Source organism: Dendrobates tinctorius, unplaced genomic scaffold, assembly GCF_039654945.1.
Source record: "Dendrobates tinctorius isolate UK_male_01 unplaced genomic scaffold, ASM3965494v1 ptg000046l, whole genome shotgun sequence".
Lineage (NCBI taxonomy): Eukaryota > Metazoa > Chordata > Amphibia > Anura > Dendrobatidae > Dendrobates > Dendrobates tinctorius.
In genome coordinates, this window is record NW_027361714.1 from 35464510 (window position 1) to 35482637 (window position 18128).

General features: G+C 43.5%; 1 protein-coding gene across 2 annotated transcripts in view; it reads left to right on the forward strand.

Annotated features, from left to right (window-relative positions):
* Positions 1 to 18128, forward strand: part of ENPP3 (ectonucleotide pyrophosphatase/phosphodiesterase 3) — a 221176-nt gene that overhangs the window by 103465 nt on the left and 99583 nt on the right. For both annotated transcript variants that reach the window (XM_073575819.1, XM_073575820.1), the window contains exons 8-11: positions 2491 to 2610; positions 4273 to 4382; positions 5381 to 5446; positions 5526 to 5598. In XM_073575819.1, coding sequence (XP_073431920.1) covers positions 2491 to 2610; positions 4273 to 4382; positions 5381 to 5446; positions 5526 to 5598 — 369 coding nt within the window. The remainder of the gene's footprint in view (positions 1 to 2490; positions 2611 to 4272; positions 4383 to 5380; positions 5447 to 5525; positions 5599 to 18128) is intronic.

Genomic DNA, 18128 nt, shown 5'->3' on the forward strand with positions numbered 1-18128 from the left:
AATACTTTTGCCTGGCCCATTTTCGGCGTTTTGTGTGAAATGATCAATGTTTTGCTTTTTGCTTCATTCTCTTTAGTGTTTTTTCATTTGAGACAAATTTAATGAAGATAACAATACCAAAGAATTTGTGATTGCAATCATTTTCGGGAAGAAACTGAGTATTATCTGACAAAATTGCAGGGGTGTCAATACTTTTGGCCACAATTGTAGTGGTGAGACTTCCTGTTTAGTGAGGAGTTGTGATGCAAGAGTGAGAGAAGGCAGTCGGATTGCCGTGGGGGTGAAGTTTTCTGAGGCAATAAGGGACCCCAGGCTGAGCAGAGTGCGATTGGTCACCGTCTTATGCAGTAACCATTTCAAAGAGAATCTGGGGCCTATGGCCGGGACTAGGCAGAGCTGAGCGGGCCTTTTACCTTTTCCTATAGAAACCGGACAGGTGTAATGGGAGGAAGTTGGAGGATCTAGGGGCACGGACGTCGCAGGAGAATCTGCGGGACACGAGTTGCTGGAAAGGACAGCGATACAAGTGCCTTCAGAATGGAAGCTGTGTCAGAGAAGACAAAGAAAGCTCAAGTAATGTCAATGTATGTGAACTTTGCTACGTCTGTACCAAGAACCCTGTTTTCAAGTAAAGTTGAACTGTTGAGTACGGACATGGAGTCTGGAGTTGTTTGTGTGAACCAGGAATCTGTAGCTGGGATTGCAGAATCCGATGGAACCCCGGAATCTAATGCGAGTGTTCTACTTGGTACATCTCACACACAGCAGATGAGACTTTGGGTGCCAGGGTGTGGCGGCACAACAGCTCCTCGCCATGGCTATCACCCTGGCCACCTCACAGCACGACATCCTGAAGACCATTGACTTCAAGCCAATAATAGAGCAATTCTCTGTAAAGAAATGCTGCATATACTTGTTATAATAACAAGTTTGTACGTTCATACTGTACCATCTGATCTGTGTGGCTTACTGAATATTATTGTTTTTCAAGCCTTGTGTATTGTTCAAATGTTTCTCATGTTGACTAGTTGCTGCTGTACAGCATGTTTTTAATGTTTTAACACCAGTGCTGTTGAACTGCAAATAAAATGTTTAATATTATTGACCTTTTACTTTTTATTCCTGTGAGTGGTTGTCGTAGGAGCCCCAGTACATTGGTTTGCCCAGAGGTCCATAATGCTATTAAGACAGCCCTGTGTATTGGATGCTGCAATAATAAAGGTTAATATCAACCCATTACCGAGCCTTGTCACATGACTCAGGGTATGTGCACACGTTGCAGATTCTACTGTGGAATTTTCCGCGCAGATTTTGCTAAATCCGCAGGTAAAATGACCTACGTTTTACCGGTGGATTTAGTGCAGATTTACTCTGTGTGCACACGCTGCGGATTGTCCTGCTGAATTTTCCGTGCGGATTTGTGTAAATCCGCAAGTAAAACCGCAGGTCAAAAGACCTGCGGTTTATCTGCAGATTTTCTGCGGTTTAGCCTGCGGGTTTCCCTTGCGGTTTGACACCTGCCATGGAGCAGGTGCCAAACCGCAGCGGAATCTGCACAAAGAATTCACACAAAGAATTCACATGCTGCGATTTTGAAACCGCAGCAAATCCGCACGGAAAATTCCGCACAGTGTGCACTGCGGATTTCTATTTCCATAGGTTATAATGGTACTGTACACCACAGCAGAAACTGCTGCAGATCCGCAGGACCAAAACCGCTGCGGATCCGCAGCAGAATCTGCATCGTGTGCACACACCTTAAGTGCAGATTTACTGCAGTTTTTGTGTGGATTTCGCCTGCAGTTTTACACCTGCAGATTTCTATAATGGAGCAGGTGTAAAACTGCTGCAGAACTGCACAAAAGAAGTGACATGCTACAGTTTAAGGCTATGTGCACACGGTGCGGACTCTGTTGTGGAATTTTCCGTGCAGATTTTGCTAAATCCGCAGGTAAAATGACCTGCGTTTTACCTGTGGATTTAGTGCGGATTTAGTGCAGATTTACTGCAGTATTTGTGCGGTTTTCCACTGCAGTTTTACACCTGCGGATTTCTAGAATGGAGCAGATGTAAAACTGCAGCAGATCCGCACAAAAGAAGTGACATGAGGCAGTTTTCAATCCGCACCAAATCTGCGCATAAAAATCAGCAGCATGTGCACTGCGTTTTTTGTTTTTCAAAGCCTTAAATGGAACTGTACATCACTTGCAGTTCTGCTGCAGTTCCCAGGGCCAAATCTGCTGCAGAACTGCAGCAGAATCCGCACCGTGTGCACATACCCTTAGAGTGTCTGGTCTGGCTTTTTTATCCTATTTGCAGACACCTATTTCAGGGTGTTTGCCCCTCATCAGTGCAAAACAGGGGATCTGATGGGTGAGAGGACTCTGACAGGAGGGCTAAGGGGGAACATTTCTCCTTTTGAAGATTGCCAAGTCAGATGATTTCTAGGCCATGTAATTTATTCATGTTTCTCAATCTATTTTTGCCTAGGGACTGTATCCAGAATCAAATGGCATTATTGACAATAATATGTATGACCGCAATATGAACAAGAATTTCTCTCTTTCTGGAAATGAAAAGTTTAATGAAACCTGGTGGCAAGGTCAGCCGGTAAGTTTATATATAAGATCATATTCATTATTGCAATGAAAACACAGCAACTATCATTGTAGTAAAGATATCTTTCTAACTTACTAATATAAATAATAATAACATTATCATCTCCCTCCTGCATTGTGCACCAGATCTATTAAGAGAGCACAGTTTCTATTCATGAATCTGGAGTAGGTTAAAATTAGCAATTTGTAAGTACAGTGATCTCCTGTCGTTCTTTCAAGACCCTGTCAGCACCAGCGATCTGCCACGGCTGAACAGGGTGACTCACCCACACTGTGAGGGAGCCCGGGGATCAGGTGCTGCAGGAGAGCTCAGGCAAACGGGACCTGAGCACCACGGTGAGAGGGGATGCTGTATCAGCAGGAGACAGAAGGACCTGTGATCATGTGACCGCGTGTCACAGGAGGGGGCTGGCCCACAGTGGAGCGCTGCTGGGAGACAGCAGACCCGGGGGTATGCGGTGGTGACTTTGGAGGGTGAACTCAGGTCAGACAAAAATGGCGTTCATACATGGAGAGGGCGGTGCTGTACAAGAGGGGCGAGCAAAGAATAGTCAGGACGTAGCCAAGGGGGTCATACACAGAGATAGCAGCGCAATACAGGAGGGTCAAGCAGAACTCTTAACGGGGCAGAACCAGATCAGAACCAGACAAGCGTAAAGTAGCACAGGCACAAAATACACACACAGGCACAACAGGGTCACACACACAGAGTATAAGCGACAGGAATGACCCCACAATTAGGCTATAAGAAGCCTCCCAGAGTGAGGCCATCCAGATTAACCTCTGAACTACCTAATCCCACAAGTGAGCAAACCATGACACATTCTTTGTGTAATTTTAGAAAGTTGTTACCAAGACATTTTTAAGTCACTTTCTATGAGTCTTCTTGTTCTCTATGTCAACAGATTTTGTGCCAAATTCATCAAAAATATCACACGTATGCTGAATTTGGCTTCAAATTAAAGCAACATTAGAACTTGTAACAAGAGTGGAAAAATAGCAGGTCTTCATAAAAAAGAGAAAACACATTTATTATGTCTAAGGAGTAAAGATTGCCAGTATCAAAAGATATAAGAAAAAAACATATGTGTATATATATACAGAAAATATCTCTAAAAATAAAGTCACGGCAGTAAAAAAACTTTCATACATCAACTGCAAACTATATGCAAAAAAAATTACCGTAATTCGTAGCATGATCAAAAATTAAACAAAAAATCATTGACACCTGGCTTTAACAATTTTGTGATTTGTTTCAGTATCAGAATTCATAATAATAAAAAAAGAGACATGAGATTAATGTTAATCCCTTTTAGTGTAGTCATATATGCCACCCGTCAGTACCTTAAAACATCCATTCATAAAAAATCCACACAAGCTTTCACCAACAGATACCTAAACTGGTGGTTTAGGTGCAAATTAAAAGAAAATTGCTGCAAAAGAGATTTACAGTTTCCACTTGCAAAAACCCCCAAACAAATAAAAATGTGCAAATGACTCTAAAAATAGTGGCGTAAAAGGAATAATGACTGGGCCGCACACCCACATATACGGATATATTTATTAAATATACAGTTTATTCTAAATAAATGAGCAGATTTTTTTGACTGTGGCACAAGATAACAATTTTTTCAATTTGTTATTTATTATATAGGTATGGTTAACAGCCATGTACCAAGGATTAAAGGCTGGCACGTTTTTTTGGCCTGGATCAGATGTTGCAATTAATGGTAGTTACCCTAACTACTATAAACTGTATGATGGGTGAGTATGCGACACATGGAATTTGGGGACCGCCAATATCAGAATTATCGTAATTATTTCTAGAGGGGCATTCCAATCCAATTTTAGGTTACTTTGGAAAGTTATCAAGGCAAAAGGTTATATCAATGGATGTTTGAATGAATGCTAGGATGCTCATCATTGTCATGTAAGAAGGGTAATCCCTTAGATATGTGTACATTGTGTAGTATATACATTTATTTATAGTCTTCTGTGTTTATCAGTGCAATATACTGACCTAATTCACGTCAAAATAAATTTTTTGGCTTAAGTTTGGCTATTTTTTTTTCATAAGGCAAAATGCAGACACAGCAGCAGGCAGGTAATCGCTTCAGGTCCCCTTCCCAAACAAGAGAATTTACTAAAGGAAGTCGCAGATGATCAGGCACTATTCTTGCTTCAGAAGTTTCAATAGTATGGAAGGCATTCTGGTGCATAGACCTTGGTTTGGAGTAAGGGACAACTCTCTCTAAAGTCAATATTTCTTAATAGGTCAAACGGACAGTGGTTGGCTCCATAAGAATTCCCCTTTAAAGCTTCTATATATCATTGTATACATCAGGGGATTTTCAGACCTGATGTGAACTGAGGCCTCACTTGATGTTTGAGCCAAACACAAAGAGTATTTCTCAAATGCAAGTATCCTTAGCAAACAACCACACACTTAGAACCTTCTGACGTGTTGGCAACTTTGTTGTGCAGTTAGTGACATGGCCTTAATTTAGTCCTTTATTTCCAAGAGCAGTGCTAGAGATGATCCTCCTAGCCAACATGGTAATGTCAAGTGTAAACCACCTCTGTGCTGCTATTAATTAACTTTTTGGATCAAATTCTTTCGAGAATCAGACAGCATTCCTAATTTTTCCTTACGTAAAAATGTCAAAAATTGTAATAATTCTTAACAAAAAACATACAAGTAACATAAAAGTATCCCGAAAACAAAATGCTTCAGTGAATAATGTTTCCATTTTTTCTGTAAGGTCTGTTGCATATGAAGAAAGAATACAAACCATGTTGCAGTGGCTGGACCTTCCAAAAGATAAAAGGTATCTCTGTTTCTGCTCTGGTAGTAATATCGCATACTATATTTTCAACTTTGTAACACATTTTATGTATGTATTATAGGCCAGATTTTTATACATTATACATTGAGGAACCAGACTCTTCAGGGCATTCGTTTGGTCCAGTAAGTGGTGGGGTAAGTCAATGTCCTCTTTACCAAAACATAAATGTTCAGGTGAAATTCCCATTATTTATATAGCGACGGCATTCCACAACATTGCACATAGTCTGACTGTTTGTACCCATCCTTTTTTCCAATAGAGAACTAAGATTGCACATCTTATCAGAAACACGGTAGAAATGATCCTACAGGAAGCAAATTAAGAGTTGTTCATCCTTTGTGAAATATATATCAAGCAAAGCAGCTTGCCAAATTCTAATGGTGTGACATGTACACACCATTAAGATTTGGCTCTGCTTGCCGGTTCCAGTGCTTGTCTCGTGACCGCAAGAATATGATTTACATACTTGTTGTAAAGTGCCTACTAGAGTCTAGGCTGAGTCTCGCAATATTCTATTGAGAAAAGTGGTGGAGACTCTAGTCTGCACATGACGTAAGTAGCTTAACCACTGGAACTGGCAAGCGGGGCCGAATCCTACAGGGGTGTCTATTATATACCACTAGGATAGGATTCATCAAGCTGCAATATGTGCTGAAGGTTTCACCAGAGATTGAGAGCCAATTCTATTAACCTATCAGTGTTTTTGGAGTGTGGCAGGAATATCCTAGAATATGCTAGTTGGTAAGGAGAAAAAGAGATCTTGAAGTAGTGGCTCACATATAAAAACCCCTAATTAAAAATATTAACCTTTATTAATAATTTCTAAATAGGACTAACATCATAAAAAACGCACACTTGATAATGCTATAATGCAATGATGGTGTAGACCAGTGGTTCCCAAACTCCAGTCCTCGCGGACCCCAACAGGTCATGTTTTCAGGATTTCCATAGTGTTACACATGTGAGAGAATTCCTGATGCCTTGATGATACTTCCATCACCTGTGAAATACTAAGGAAATCCTGAAAACATGACCTGTTGAGGTCCGTGAGGACTGGAGTTTGGGAACCACTGGTGTAGACACTACTGGATTCACCCTATAGTATACCCTAGCCTAAGCACCTGCCTACCCAGAGGAGGCTGGCACCCTAATATTGCAGAAATGGCGCCCGCCGCTGCTCCAAGGCGGCTCTTTCTCATTTCCCTAGTGTGCACTTAACAGTGCTATCTAGGATATCAATGTGTAGTAGCCACAAAAAATAGCACCCTACAAATTGTAAGCAGAGGTATTCACCACCAGTTCCAAATCAAAAAATAAACAAGTGAGAGACAAAGGGGAATAATTAGAAAGGGGAAAGAGAATCAGTACATGTAGCTGACTCTGAAGAATAGAAGGAAGGTATATCTGGAAAATACCAATTTACTCTGTTGTTGCACTAATATTTTAATCTCTGCCTAACAGTAGAGGTTGGAATCCTCGTATATGCAAGAATGGCACCCACGGCAGTTGTCGCTAGGACATCCTACAATGCCCTCAATAGATATAGGTATACAGTGTATGCAGTATAGACACACAACGAAAGATGTCAGCAGACAAGGCATGTCATTGATTACAGATGCATTCAAGTACCAGTGTCATAATACAGCTGAAAAGCATGAGATCAAAATTAGTTTGGGTAAAAGCTTGGTACTTATCCAGACATGTCTAGATTCTTCTGCCTTGACTTGTTTCACCTGTATGGCACATCAGGAGACCCGATAAATTGATACTAAGTCACGGTATCCAGCTTACTGTGGAAGGAATGCAAAGTATTTTGAAGAAACCTATGCAAATACATAATGTCCCAAGGGCACTGTCCGTGGTCACGTAGCAGCTGAAAAATGGCTACCACTGACAGGCTTGGCACTAAACACTCTGTTTTCCAAATGATTTGGACTTACACAGGAGTCCTGTGATTAGGACCGTGGAGTCAGCTGTTGTTCAGGGGCTCAAGCTGACAGAAGGATAATCAGGTAGGTCAGGAGTTAAGTGAGGTACAAAATAATCAGGAAGGTGAAATGTCAATAAACTAGATGAGGTCAGGGAACAGGATAAATCAGGATAAAACAGAAGATAAACAGAACACAGGTAAAGACAGGTAGCACAAACATTGACTAGCAGTGGTAACTGATTCTCAGGGGGTTTATGTAGTGAACAGCCCCACCCAGTGCCGACATCAGGAAGAAACCCAAACTAACAGTATAAACCCATAGCTTCTGGACTGGCCAGAGCCACATGTCCCAGGAATATATTTGGATTGATGCCCTCAAGCATCAGCCACAACAAAGGCACCGCGCTGCCTAGTGACCGAAGCAGATACCGGTACAGATATTACACAGAATATACAGTTTCTATTCAAATATTCCTCTTGGTCAAATGAAAATGAAAGACCCCAGTGCTTATAAATAAAAAAGCCATGGAAGATGGGGTTGACTCGCCCCACAGGCTCTGGGATACTTGGTACCGGGCCGGTAGTCTTAAAGGGATGTGTCACAGTGGCTGTGACCCAGTCCGTGGCCCCAAGAGGTCATGTAAAATGGGTGTATTCATTAGGGATAAAGTTTATGTAGTGATTCGTGATGCCAGTTGGACTGTAGTATAGCCAGCACTGCAGATGATCCCTGGGGGAGTAGATGGTGATGGCAGTGCAGAGGTTTAACCCTCTCCAACCAGAGCTGACCCCCCAGAGATTGTGATGGAAGTAGAAGGCACGGAGTAATCAGGCAGGAGACAAGGAGTCACTTTATCATTTACTGTAGTTCAGGTGCAGTTCAGAGGAGATATTACAACTCTCACCAGGTTACAGTCTGTTCTGCAGAATGGGAGTTATCCTTCACTCTGCTGTGACTCGGTGTAAGCTTCCTGCTATTTTAATCCCTTCTGGGACCAAGGCTTCCCAGAGTCTAGAGCTTCCAGTATAGCCCCTACTCACTGTGTATTCCTCCTCTGGCAACTTGCAGCTTGGATCCTGTGTGAAGCTTGAGTTCCTTCTTGCACAATCCTTCACTGATCCTAGTTTGCTGTTGTCTTCCCAGGTAAAACACTCTGCTGTTGGTTGTATAAACTCACACAGTCTCTCAGCTTACCACTCTGCTCTGAAAGCATGGATGGCCTAGGGGCTGACTCCCTGATTGCTCTTAGCTTTGCTCCTGAAGGAAGCGTATGTCATGGCTTCCAGGAACGTTCTCCATCTTCTCTTTCTTCTTCACTGAAAACAACAACTCAACTCCTCCTCTTCTCAGTTAGGGTATGTCTGCAAAGCTCTAAGCGTCAGACAAGTAAGGGAGTGAGGTAAATTGTGTGTGTGTGTGTTGTGGTCTCAAGCAGAGAAAGCATAACTCCCATTGCTTACAAAACACATACAAAACAGTACATATTTAACCCTTTTGTGGCAACAAAGACTCAGGGCGCCACATTCCCACTAGTTAAAGGTAGCACATCCTTGGGCTACACACGGAACATAAGCATACTACAAAATTACATTATATTTAACCTGGGTATGGGTGAACAGTCCCAGTAACTGAGTTGAGTCTTGGATTACAGCCTAAAACCACTTCTGATTTTTTGGATCATCCCTGAGTGCAGCTGCAGGGCACATAGACCATAATTGAAAATTCACTGCACTGGCTGTTTTAGATGGCTTCCTGCCAAGGCACGATGAACGGTTTTTCTTCTGTCGAGTTTAAGAGTCTTTACAAGAGTTCTTGTAGTAGAATAAGGCATAATAACTACTGAAATCTCACATTAGTCCATGTGGGCACAACTTCTTTAAATTTTTTAAAAACGTTACCTAAGGCAAATTTCAATAATAGTACAACTGAAAACTAACGTATTAATCTTAGACTATTTTACAAATCATTTATATAGCGAGAAGGGGTTTGGCCCTGTGTGCTATACTGTGATCTGTGCAAGATAGGAATGCTAGGCAACTTCCTGTCATGATCCAGGTTGGATCTGACAAAGTAAATGCACAAAGTAACCTTTTTTTTTCCCTTGGCTGTGTGCCAAAGGTGGTTTTGCCCCCCGGTGGCCATTAGGGTCATTTCACTGTGGTGATTTCAGTTGTAGTTTTCCCCTCGGTGGCCATTAGGGTCATTGCACTTTGGTTACCTTAGTTTGTGCACGTAATTATGTAACAGGTGTGATAGCTCTATAAGAGAGTATCAGGTGTGTTAATCACTGTTGGTGATAAAGTATTCATTTGCAATCAAGCCTGGATGAAGGATGGAGCTAAAGGAGAGTCACGGGCAGCTCAGTGAGATCCCTGGAGTGTCAGCTATGGTGTCTGCAACGAGTGCTGGCATGGCATGGTGGAGTCGCAGCTATGGTGTCAGCAAGGAGTTTGTGCATGGATTGGTGGAGTGGCAGCTGTGGTGTAGAGCTGCACTCAAAATGCTGGACGTTGTTGCTGAGAGCTGGACTCAAGCATGCTGGACTTTTGGCAGAAAAGCTGGACTCATTTGCGGGACTCTGTTTCTGGACAGCTGCACGCAGGTGTGGACTCTGTTTGCTCCAAGGCTGCACTATGATGCTGAGAATGTCCGTTTCTGGACAGTGCACCCAGATGTCGGACACAGTGGAGGAAAAGATGCACGCAGGTGGGGGACCCCGTTGCTGGGAGCGTAAGCAACAGAGCAAAGCTAAGTGGTGTTCCCCTGTTTTGTCACCTTTCCTTATGTGTGTTTAGTGCAGTGGTGGGATTAGTTTCCGCACCGACCAATTCCCTAGTGAGGGTTTAGGTGCAGGGCGAGTCAGGGTTTGGAGGTTCCTGATCGGCGCCCGGTGCGGAACCGGCCTAGGGAACGTTAGGAGTGTAGAGACACTGACTCAGGGGAGTGCAGGAGGTCTCCACTTCCCCGTTTCCCTATCGCAGGGCCACCATTGTTAATGTTACCCAGGTTTTCCCTAATCCCTTTGTCTTATTGTATTAGTTACTGGCCTGCGGGCCGCGTCACATAGGACAATTACACGTGCCGTGTCCTGTTGTATCAGTTACCAGCCTGCTAGCCGTGTCCCTCAGGACAGGGCATGTGACACTTCCTATGAATCTTTGACCTTACCATGGGTACAACAGGTAAACTGCTGACTGTGGGCAAGTTTTCTGATTCTTCCACATGCAAAGCATTAGTGGTTGACATTAGCGACTCATCGCTTCCAGAACAATTTGGTGTCTCTGGTAAAGACCGTTGTGGGAACACCATCACTGGAACTACCACTGCGTTGTTAACTTTTAGCCAAGAACTAGGGAATTCACCTAGAACAGTGCAAATCTTAGTATCAGTCTTTTCTTTTTGCAGAGGATCTTCCTTAGTCTCAACTCTTTCAAGCAATTGTGTTGGACTTACTTTCAGATTGTTTCTGGATACAGTGGTACATGTTTTTCCGCCATCTTTGGAGATAGTACACACTTTGCTGTTCTCATAGCTAAATGGTTGAATAGTGTAAGGCTGAGCCTCTCATTGGTCATCTAACTTGTGGTTTCTTCTCTTTTTCTTCAGCACTTGTTCACCTGTTGGTAAGGGGATTACCACAGCATGTCTATTAAAGTTCTTTTCCAGTTTTTGCCTAGCTTGAGCAAAGCTTTCCTCTACACATTGCTGAACTTTTTGATACTGCAGTTGTTTTTCTGTATTCCAATACATGTCCAATTGGCTGGATATGGTTTCAGGAGTTAGGACTCCCATTTCCAGGTCAATGGGGAGTTTACCTGGACGTGCACGCATCAAGTAAGCTGGGGCTCCTGTTGAGCTGGTTGGGATACGATTGTACATTTCGATCAAATCAGGCAATTTCTCTTGCCATTGGTTCCTTTCTTCCAGTGGTAGGATCTGCAATAAATTGATCACCAGATGATTTAGTTTTTCGCAAATACCATTGCCTTGTGGATGGTATGGTGTAGTTCTGATCTTTTTACATCCATAGAGAGAGCAAAATTCTTGAAAGACTTCTGCTTCGAAGGCTGGACCTCTGTCTGTCAGCACTTGATCTGGGTAGCCATGGGGTCTGCAGAAATATTTCTGGAATGCCTTTGCAGCTGTTCTTGCTGTTTGGTTTTTCACCAGAACGACCACTAGGAAACGGGAATAGTGATCCACTATTGTTAAGGCATAGGTATACCCTGATCGGCTTGGGGTTAGATGCACGTGGTCTAGGGTCACTAGTTCCAAAGGTTGTTTAGTGATGATGGGCTTCAAGGGGGCCCTTTGATTGGCAGAATTCTTTCTTCTGAGATTACATGGGCCGCATTCCCTACACCACTGTTCAATGGATGTGCGGGGAAATCCAATGGGGTTTCCCCGCACAGGTTCGAATCCTGTTCGTGATGCCAAAATGACGTGCCCCAGAGGCCGTGGGATACTCTGTACGGGGCCGGTCATCTTAAAGGGATGTGTCACAGTGGCAGTGACCCTGTCCGTGGCCCCAGGCGGTCATGTAAAAGGGAGCATTGATTAGGGATAAAGTTTATGTAGTGATTTATGATGCCAGTTGGAATGTTCGATCGTAGTATAGCCGACACAGCAAATGATCCCTGGGGGAGTAGATAGTGATGGCAGTGCAGATGTTTAACCCTCTCCAACCAGGGCTGACCCCCAGAGATTGTGATGGAAGTAGAAGGCATGGAGTAATATGGCAGGAGACAAGGAAAGTCACTTTATCATTTACTGTAGTTCAGGTGCAGTTCAGAGGAGATATTACAACTCTCACCAGGTTACAGTCTGTTCTGCAGAATGGGACTTATCCTTCACTCTGCTGTGATTCGGTGTAAGCTTCCTGCTATTCTAATCCCTTCAGGGACCAAAGCTTCCAGGAGTCTAGAATACTCAATGTATTTTTCCTCTGGCAACTTGCAGCTTGGATCCTGTGTGAAGCTCAAGTTCCTTCTCGCACAATTCTTCACTGATCCAAGTTTGCTGCAGTCTTCCCAGGGAAAACACTGCTGTTGGTTGTATAAACTCGCACAGTCTCTCAGCTTACCACCCTGCTCTGAAAGCATGGATGGCCTAGGGGCTGACTCCTTGTTTCTTCTTAGCTTTGCTCCTGAAGGAAGCACATGTCATGACTTCCAGGAACGTTCTCCATCTTCTCCTTCTTCTTCACTGAAAACAACAACTCGACTCCTCCCCCTCCCAGTTGGGGTATGTCTGCAAAGCTCTAAGCTTCAGACAAGTAAGGGAGTGAGGTAAATTGTGTGTGTTGTGGTCTCTAGCAGAGGAAGCATAACTCCCAATGCTTACAAAACACATACAAAACAGTACATATTTAACACTTTTGTGGCGACAAAGATGCAGGGCATCACATTGTCATATAACAAAAAGAAAGTATTGACCCACATAGCAACTGATATCACCAGAGATGTAACTGAGTCTCACAGAAAACAAGTGATTACTTATTACTCAGGTTTATTGAAAGTGAATATTTTAAGCATGGTTGATAACATCTTGGGATTGCTGCCATTGGATTGCTTATGTGTATGGCCACTTTCACCCTTCTATGCTGGGCAATGTGAAAACCACATGTATATACATATATTTTGTAACCAATGCAGGAAGTAAACTGTCTGCCCAGTCAATAAATTGATTTAAAGAAGCATTCCTATCAAGGTTTTATCCTCCTTAATATATTGCTATCATCATATTTATATAGCACTGTGTACTTACAATTGCTCATTTTGCCTTTCTACCCAGATAAATATTCTCTTATCTCAGCTCTATGTAGAAACAGGAAGTCTATTGGCCCTGCAGAAATCATTCCCCTCTTCAACTCCTGACCCAGCTGTTCTGCTTATCCTCCTTCTATGGACTTTTACAGTGATGACTCATACAGTTATAAGGAGGAAGACCAGGCTGGAGGTGCTTGCATTATGTTGGGTCCGGAACTGCTGAGGCTGCGTCCCATGTTGCCTAGGGGAAAGAATAGGGGACAGGACAGGCTCCATGACCCAGGAAGAGGGGGTGTGGCTAAGCCAGGCAGTGAGGAGAATGCGCGCAAAGAAAGAGTCAGTTCCCCGTCGGCAGTGAGAACGGAGGCAGGTATGCGGCACGCTCTGCAGCGAGAGAGAGGCAGCGCAGAGCCATGCTCCAGCACAACTTCAGTGGGCGCTCCAGTGAGACAGTGTGTCTGTGCAAAGCGCTGTGTGCCCGGCTGTACAGGTGGCAGTGCTCGTGCAGAGGAGCGGGGGCCTGGTGCAGGATCCTAAGGTGTGTTCCCCAAGACTGATAGATGTGCAGCAGCACCCTTGTCGATCAGAGTACACCGAGCGAGAGTTGGTTTGGAAAAGCTCCCGTCCGCAGAGCACAGATCTGGGACAGCTGTGTGAGAGACTTACTGCGTGAGACATTTAATTGTATCGGTGGATGCGCAGAGCAGCTCAAACCGAGCAGAGCCATGCAGAGCAGCCATTCAGTGTGCCGTGACTGTGAGTACAGCGCACGTGCTGTATAGAGAAAGCCGAGTACTGGGCAGACATTTGCGGCCTACCTTGCCAGTTGACACTTGCCAGTCCACGTTGGACTCTGTCAGTGCTGCGACCCTGTTTGCTTTTGGCCGCACCAACTTATAGTAACATAGTAACATAGTTATTAAGGTTGAAGGGAGACTTTAAGTCCATCTAGTTCAACCCATATCCTATCCTAACCGGCCCTAACATGTTGATCCAGAGGAAGGCAAAAAAAACCCATGTGGCAAACAGTAAGCTTCACATTGGGGAAAAAAATTCCTTCCCGACTCCACATACGGCAATCAGACTAGCTCCCTGGATCAACGCAATATTAAGGAAACTAGTGTATATACCCTCTAATATTATACTTTTCAAGAAAGGCATCCAGTCCCTTCTTAAATTTTAGTAGGGAATCACTCATTACAACATCATATGGCAGAGAGTTCCATAGTCTCACTGCTCTTACAGTAAAGAATCCGCGTCTGTGAGTATGCTTAAACCTTCTTTCCTCCAGACGTAGAGGATGCCCCCTTGTCCCCGTCACAGGTCTAAGAGTAAAAAGATCATTATAAAGGTCTTTGTACTGTCCCCGCATATATTTATACATTGTAATAAGATCACCCCTAAGCCTTCGATTCTCCAAATTAAATAACCCCAAGTGTAATAACCTGTCTTGGTATTGCAGACCCCCTAGTTCCCTAATAACCTTGGTCGCTCTTCTCTGCACCCGCTCCAGTTCAGCTATGTTTTTCTTATACGCCGGAGACCAGAAGTGTACGCAGTATTCTAAGTGTGGTCGCACTAGTGACTTATATAGAGGTAAAATTATGTTCTCCTCATGAACATCTATGCCTCTTTTAATACATCCCATTATTTTATTTGCCTTTGCAGCAGCTGCCTGACACAGGCCACTAAATGTGAGTTTGTCGTCCACCCATACACCCAGCTCTTTTTCAGTGACAGTTTTGCCCAGTGTTTTACAATTAAGCACAAAATTATACATCTTGTTCGTTCTACCCAAGTGCATGACCTTACATTTATCCCCATTAAAGCTCATTTGCCATTTATCAGCCCAAGCTTCTAGTTTACATAAATCCTCCTGTAATATAAAATTGTCCTCCTCTGTATTGATTACCCTGCAGAGTTTAGTGTCATCTGCAAATATTGAAATTCTACTCTTTATGCCCCCTACAAGGTCATTAATAAGTATGTTAAAAAGAAGTGGGCCCAAAACTGACCCCTGTGGTACCCCACTGCTAACCGTGACCCTGTCCGAGTGTGCTCCATTAATAACCACCCTTTGTTTCCTATCCCTGAGCCAGCTCTTAACCCACCTACACATATTTTCCCCTATCCCCATTGTTCTAATTTTATGTATCAACCTTTTGTGTGGCACCATATCAAAAGCTTTTGAAAAGTCCATGTACACCACGTCCACTGCATTCCCTTGGTCCAGTCCAGAACTTACCTCTTCATAAAAGCTTATCAGATTAGTTTGACAGGAACGGTCCCTTGTAAACCCTTGTTGATATTGGGTCATAAGGTTATTCTTCTCCAGATACTCCAGTATAGTATCTCTTAGAAAACCCTCCAGGATTTTACCCACAGTTGAGGTTAAACTTACTGGCCTATAATTTCCAAGTTCAGTTTTTGTCCTCTTTTTGAATATTGGCACCACATTTGCTATATGCCAGTCCTGTGGTACAGACCCTGTTATTATGGAATCTTTAAAGATTAAAAATAATGGTCTATCTATGACTGTGCTTAATTCCTGCAGTACTCGGGGGTGTATCCCATCCGGGCCCAGGGATTTGTCAATTTAGTGATTTTTAGACGCCGCCGTACTTCCTGCTGGGTTAAGCAGGTGACATTTAATGGAGAATTTTTATCCCTGATCATGTTATCCGTCATGGGATTTTCTTGTGTAAATACTGTTGAAAAAAAGTCATTTAGCATATTGGCTTTTTCCTCATCCTCATCCACCCTTTCACCCAGACTATTTTTAAGGGGACCAACACTATCATTTTTTAGTTTTTTACTATTTATGTAGTATGTTTGCATTAGAGGTTCAGCGGAAGGTGCCACAGACCGATCGCTGCCGCCAGAAGGCAGACCGTTGTTTACAGGACCTCACTGGAACAGCCATTGTTGGCGCCACTGCCTTCAAAGCTTCAGTTGTGGACTGGGAAGCCTCTGACACGATAAGTGATTTAAAGAACTGCCGTTATCTTGTTTATTGCTCATTAACTTTGCCTATTGCTTGCCATTGAACTGTTTAACCCTTATTTAACCATTTATCTCCCTGCAAGGAGTTAACCCCCTGTTAAATTAAAACTGTTTAAATTTGTTAACCCTTGCTCTGCCTTCTGTCTGTCCCTGCATACCGCACCTGCTTACACAGTGAAAATAGGCTTCCTGTTTCTGCATACAGTTTAGAATGATTCAGCTAGTCAGTTTTTAATCATGTGATTTTATAGATATAATGGAAAATTGAAGAATTAACTGGGAGAAAGGTAAAATGAGCAATTGTAAGTTGACAGTGCCATATAATATGATGATTGCAATATATTAATAGGATAAAAAATTTTTTGAAAGTGCTTCTTTAAACCCTTCACGATCTACCATATTTTGCTTACCGGGGGTGGCGGTTGTGGTGGAGCGGGGTCCCAGAGTCGCTGTTGATGGAGGCGGGAGTGGGACGATGCTGCAGTCCCAGGCTGGGAGGAAGGGGTGTTCGTAGGTGTGACTGTGGGTGAACACCACCCACAGATGGGTGGTGCGGGTGCTTCGCCGACATTTTGTGAAATCCCAGAACCCCAGACTTTCATAGTTTTCATTGTGGTGGAGTCCCGGAAAATGGCTGCCAGGGGTGGTGCATGCACAGATTGAGATCTCGGTGCCTAAATTTTTCCTGGGTCCACCGCAATGTAAACCATGGAGGTGCAGAGGCTCTGGGCTTTCATGAAATGTCAGTGGAGCTCACCCACCACCGAACACCTTGCAACATTGCACCTCTGAACAGCCCCTACTCCCAGCCTGAGGCCCGCAGCATCGCCCCACACCTGCCTTTGCCAGCAGCGACCATGGGACCCCGCTCCACCGCACCCGGTAAGGTATATTCGAATTATAAGACTCGCCCTCATTTTCCTCCCAAATTTTTTTGGGAAAAAAGTGCATCTTATAATCCGAAAAATACGGTACTTATACGTTCTTGTTAGATAGGGGTTCTAGACAAATGACTTATACGTCATGTCGATTGTGTGCAGTACAGAAGCTGTGCTCACACGATCGCTGCTGGGAGTTTGGCTTACATGACAGCCAGCTCCCAGCTCTCACAGCCAGGAGGCATGGCCTCACCACCCCAGGTTGTCTATATCGATCACAACATTTATAAGGCTAGAACAGGGAGGAGGTTCCCTCTCCCATTCAATCGGCACCCTTATGACATCATCGTGAGGACCCGATCTCGTCATGACCTATGACAAGCCTGTTAGACCATGCCGAGAGCACATTTCAAAAGAGGGACACCTCCGGAACATAGGCCAGACCATGTCCACAGTACCTTCATCATCCTCATTATAGGAAATCTTCCACCGGGGGTTATGTTTGAATCATGTATTTTGAAGATTTACATGGAAATTCCCCTTGTAAGTGCTCAGCGCAAAGGGCAGGATAAATGTAAGCCAAACCTTACTGCGATCTTTGAGAGGCAGAATGAACAAATCAGCAATTTGTCAAAAATTGGTTTTATTTATTTTTTACGCCATTCTTTGTATGGTATACACTACCGTTCAAAAGTTTGGGGTCACCCAGACAATTTTGTGTTTTTCCATGAAAACTCATACTTTTATTAATCAAATGAGTTGCCAAATGAATATAAAATCTAGTCCAGACAATGACAAGGTTTGAAAAAAGATTTTTATTTGAAATAATAATTTTCTCCTTCAAACTTTGCTTCTGTCAAAGAATGCTCCCTTTGCAGCAATTACAGCATTGCAGACCTTTGGCATTCTAGCAGTTAATTTGCTGAGGGAATCTGGAGAAATTTTTCCCCATGCTTCCAGAAGCGCCTCCCACAAGTTGGTTTGGCTTGATGGACACTTTTTGTGTATCATACCGTCAAGCTGTTCCCACAACAGCTCAGATCTGGTGACTGCACTGGCCACTCCATTACAGATAGAATACCAG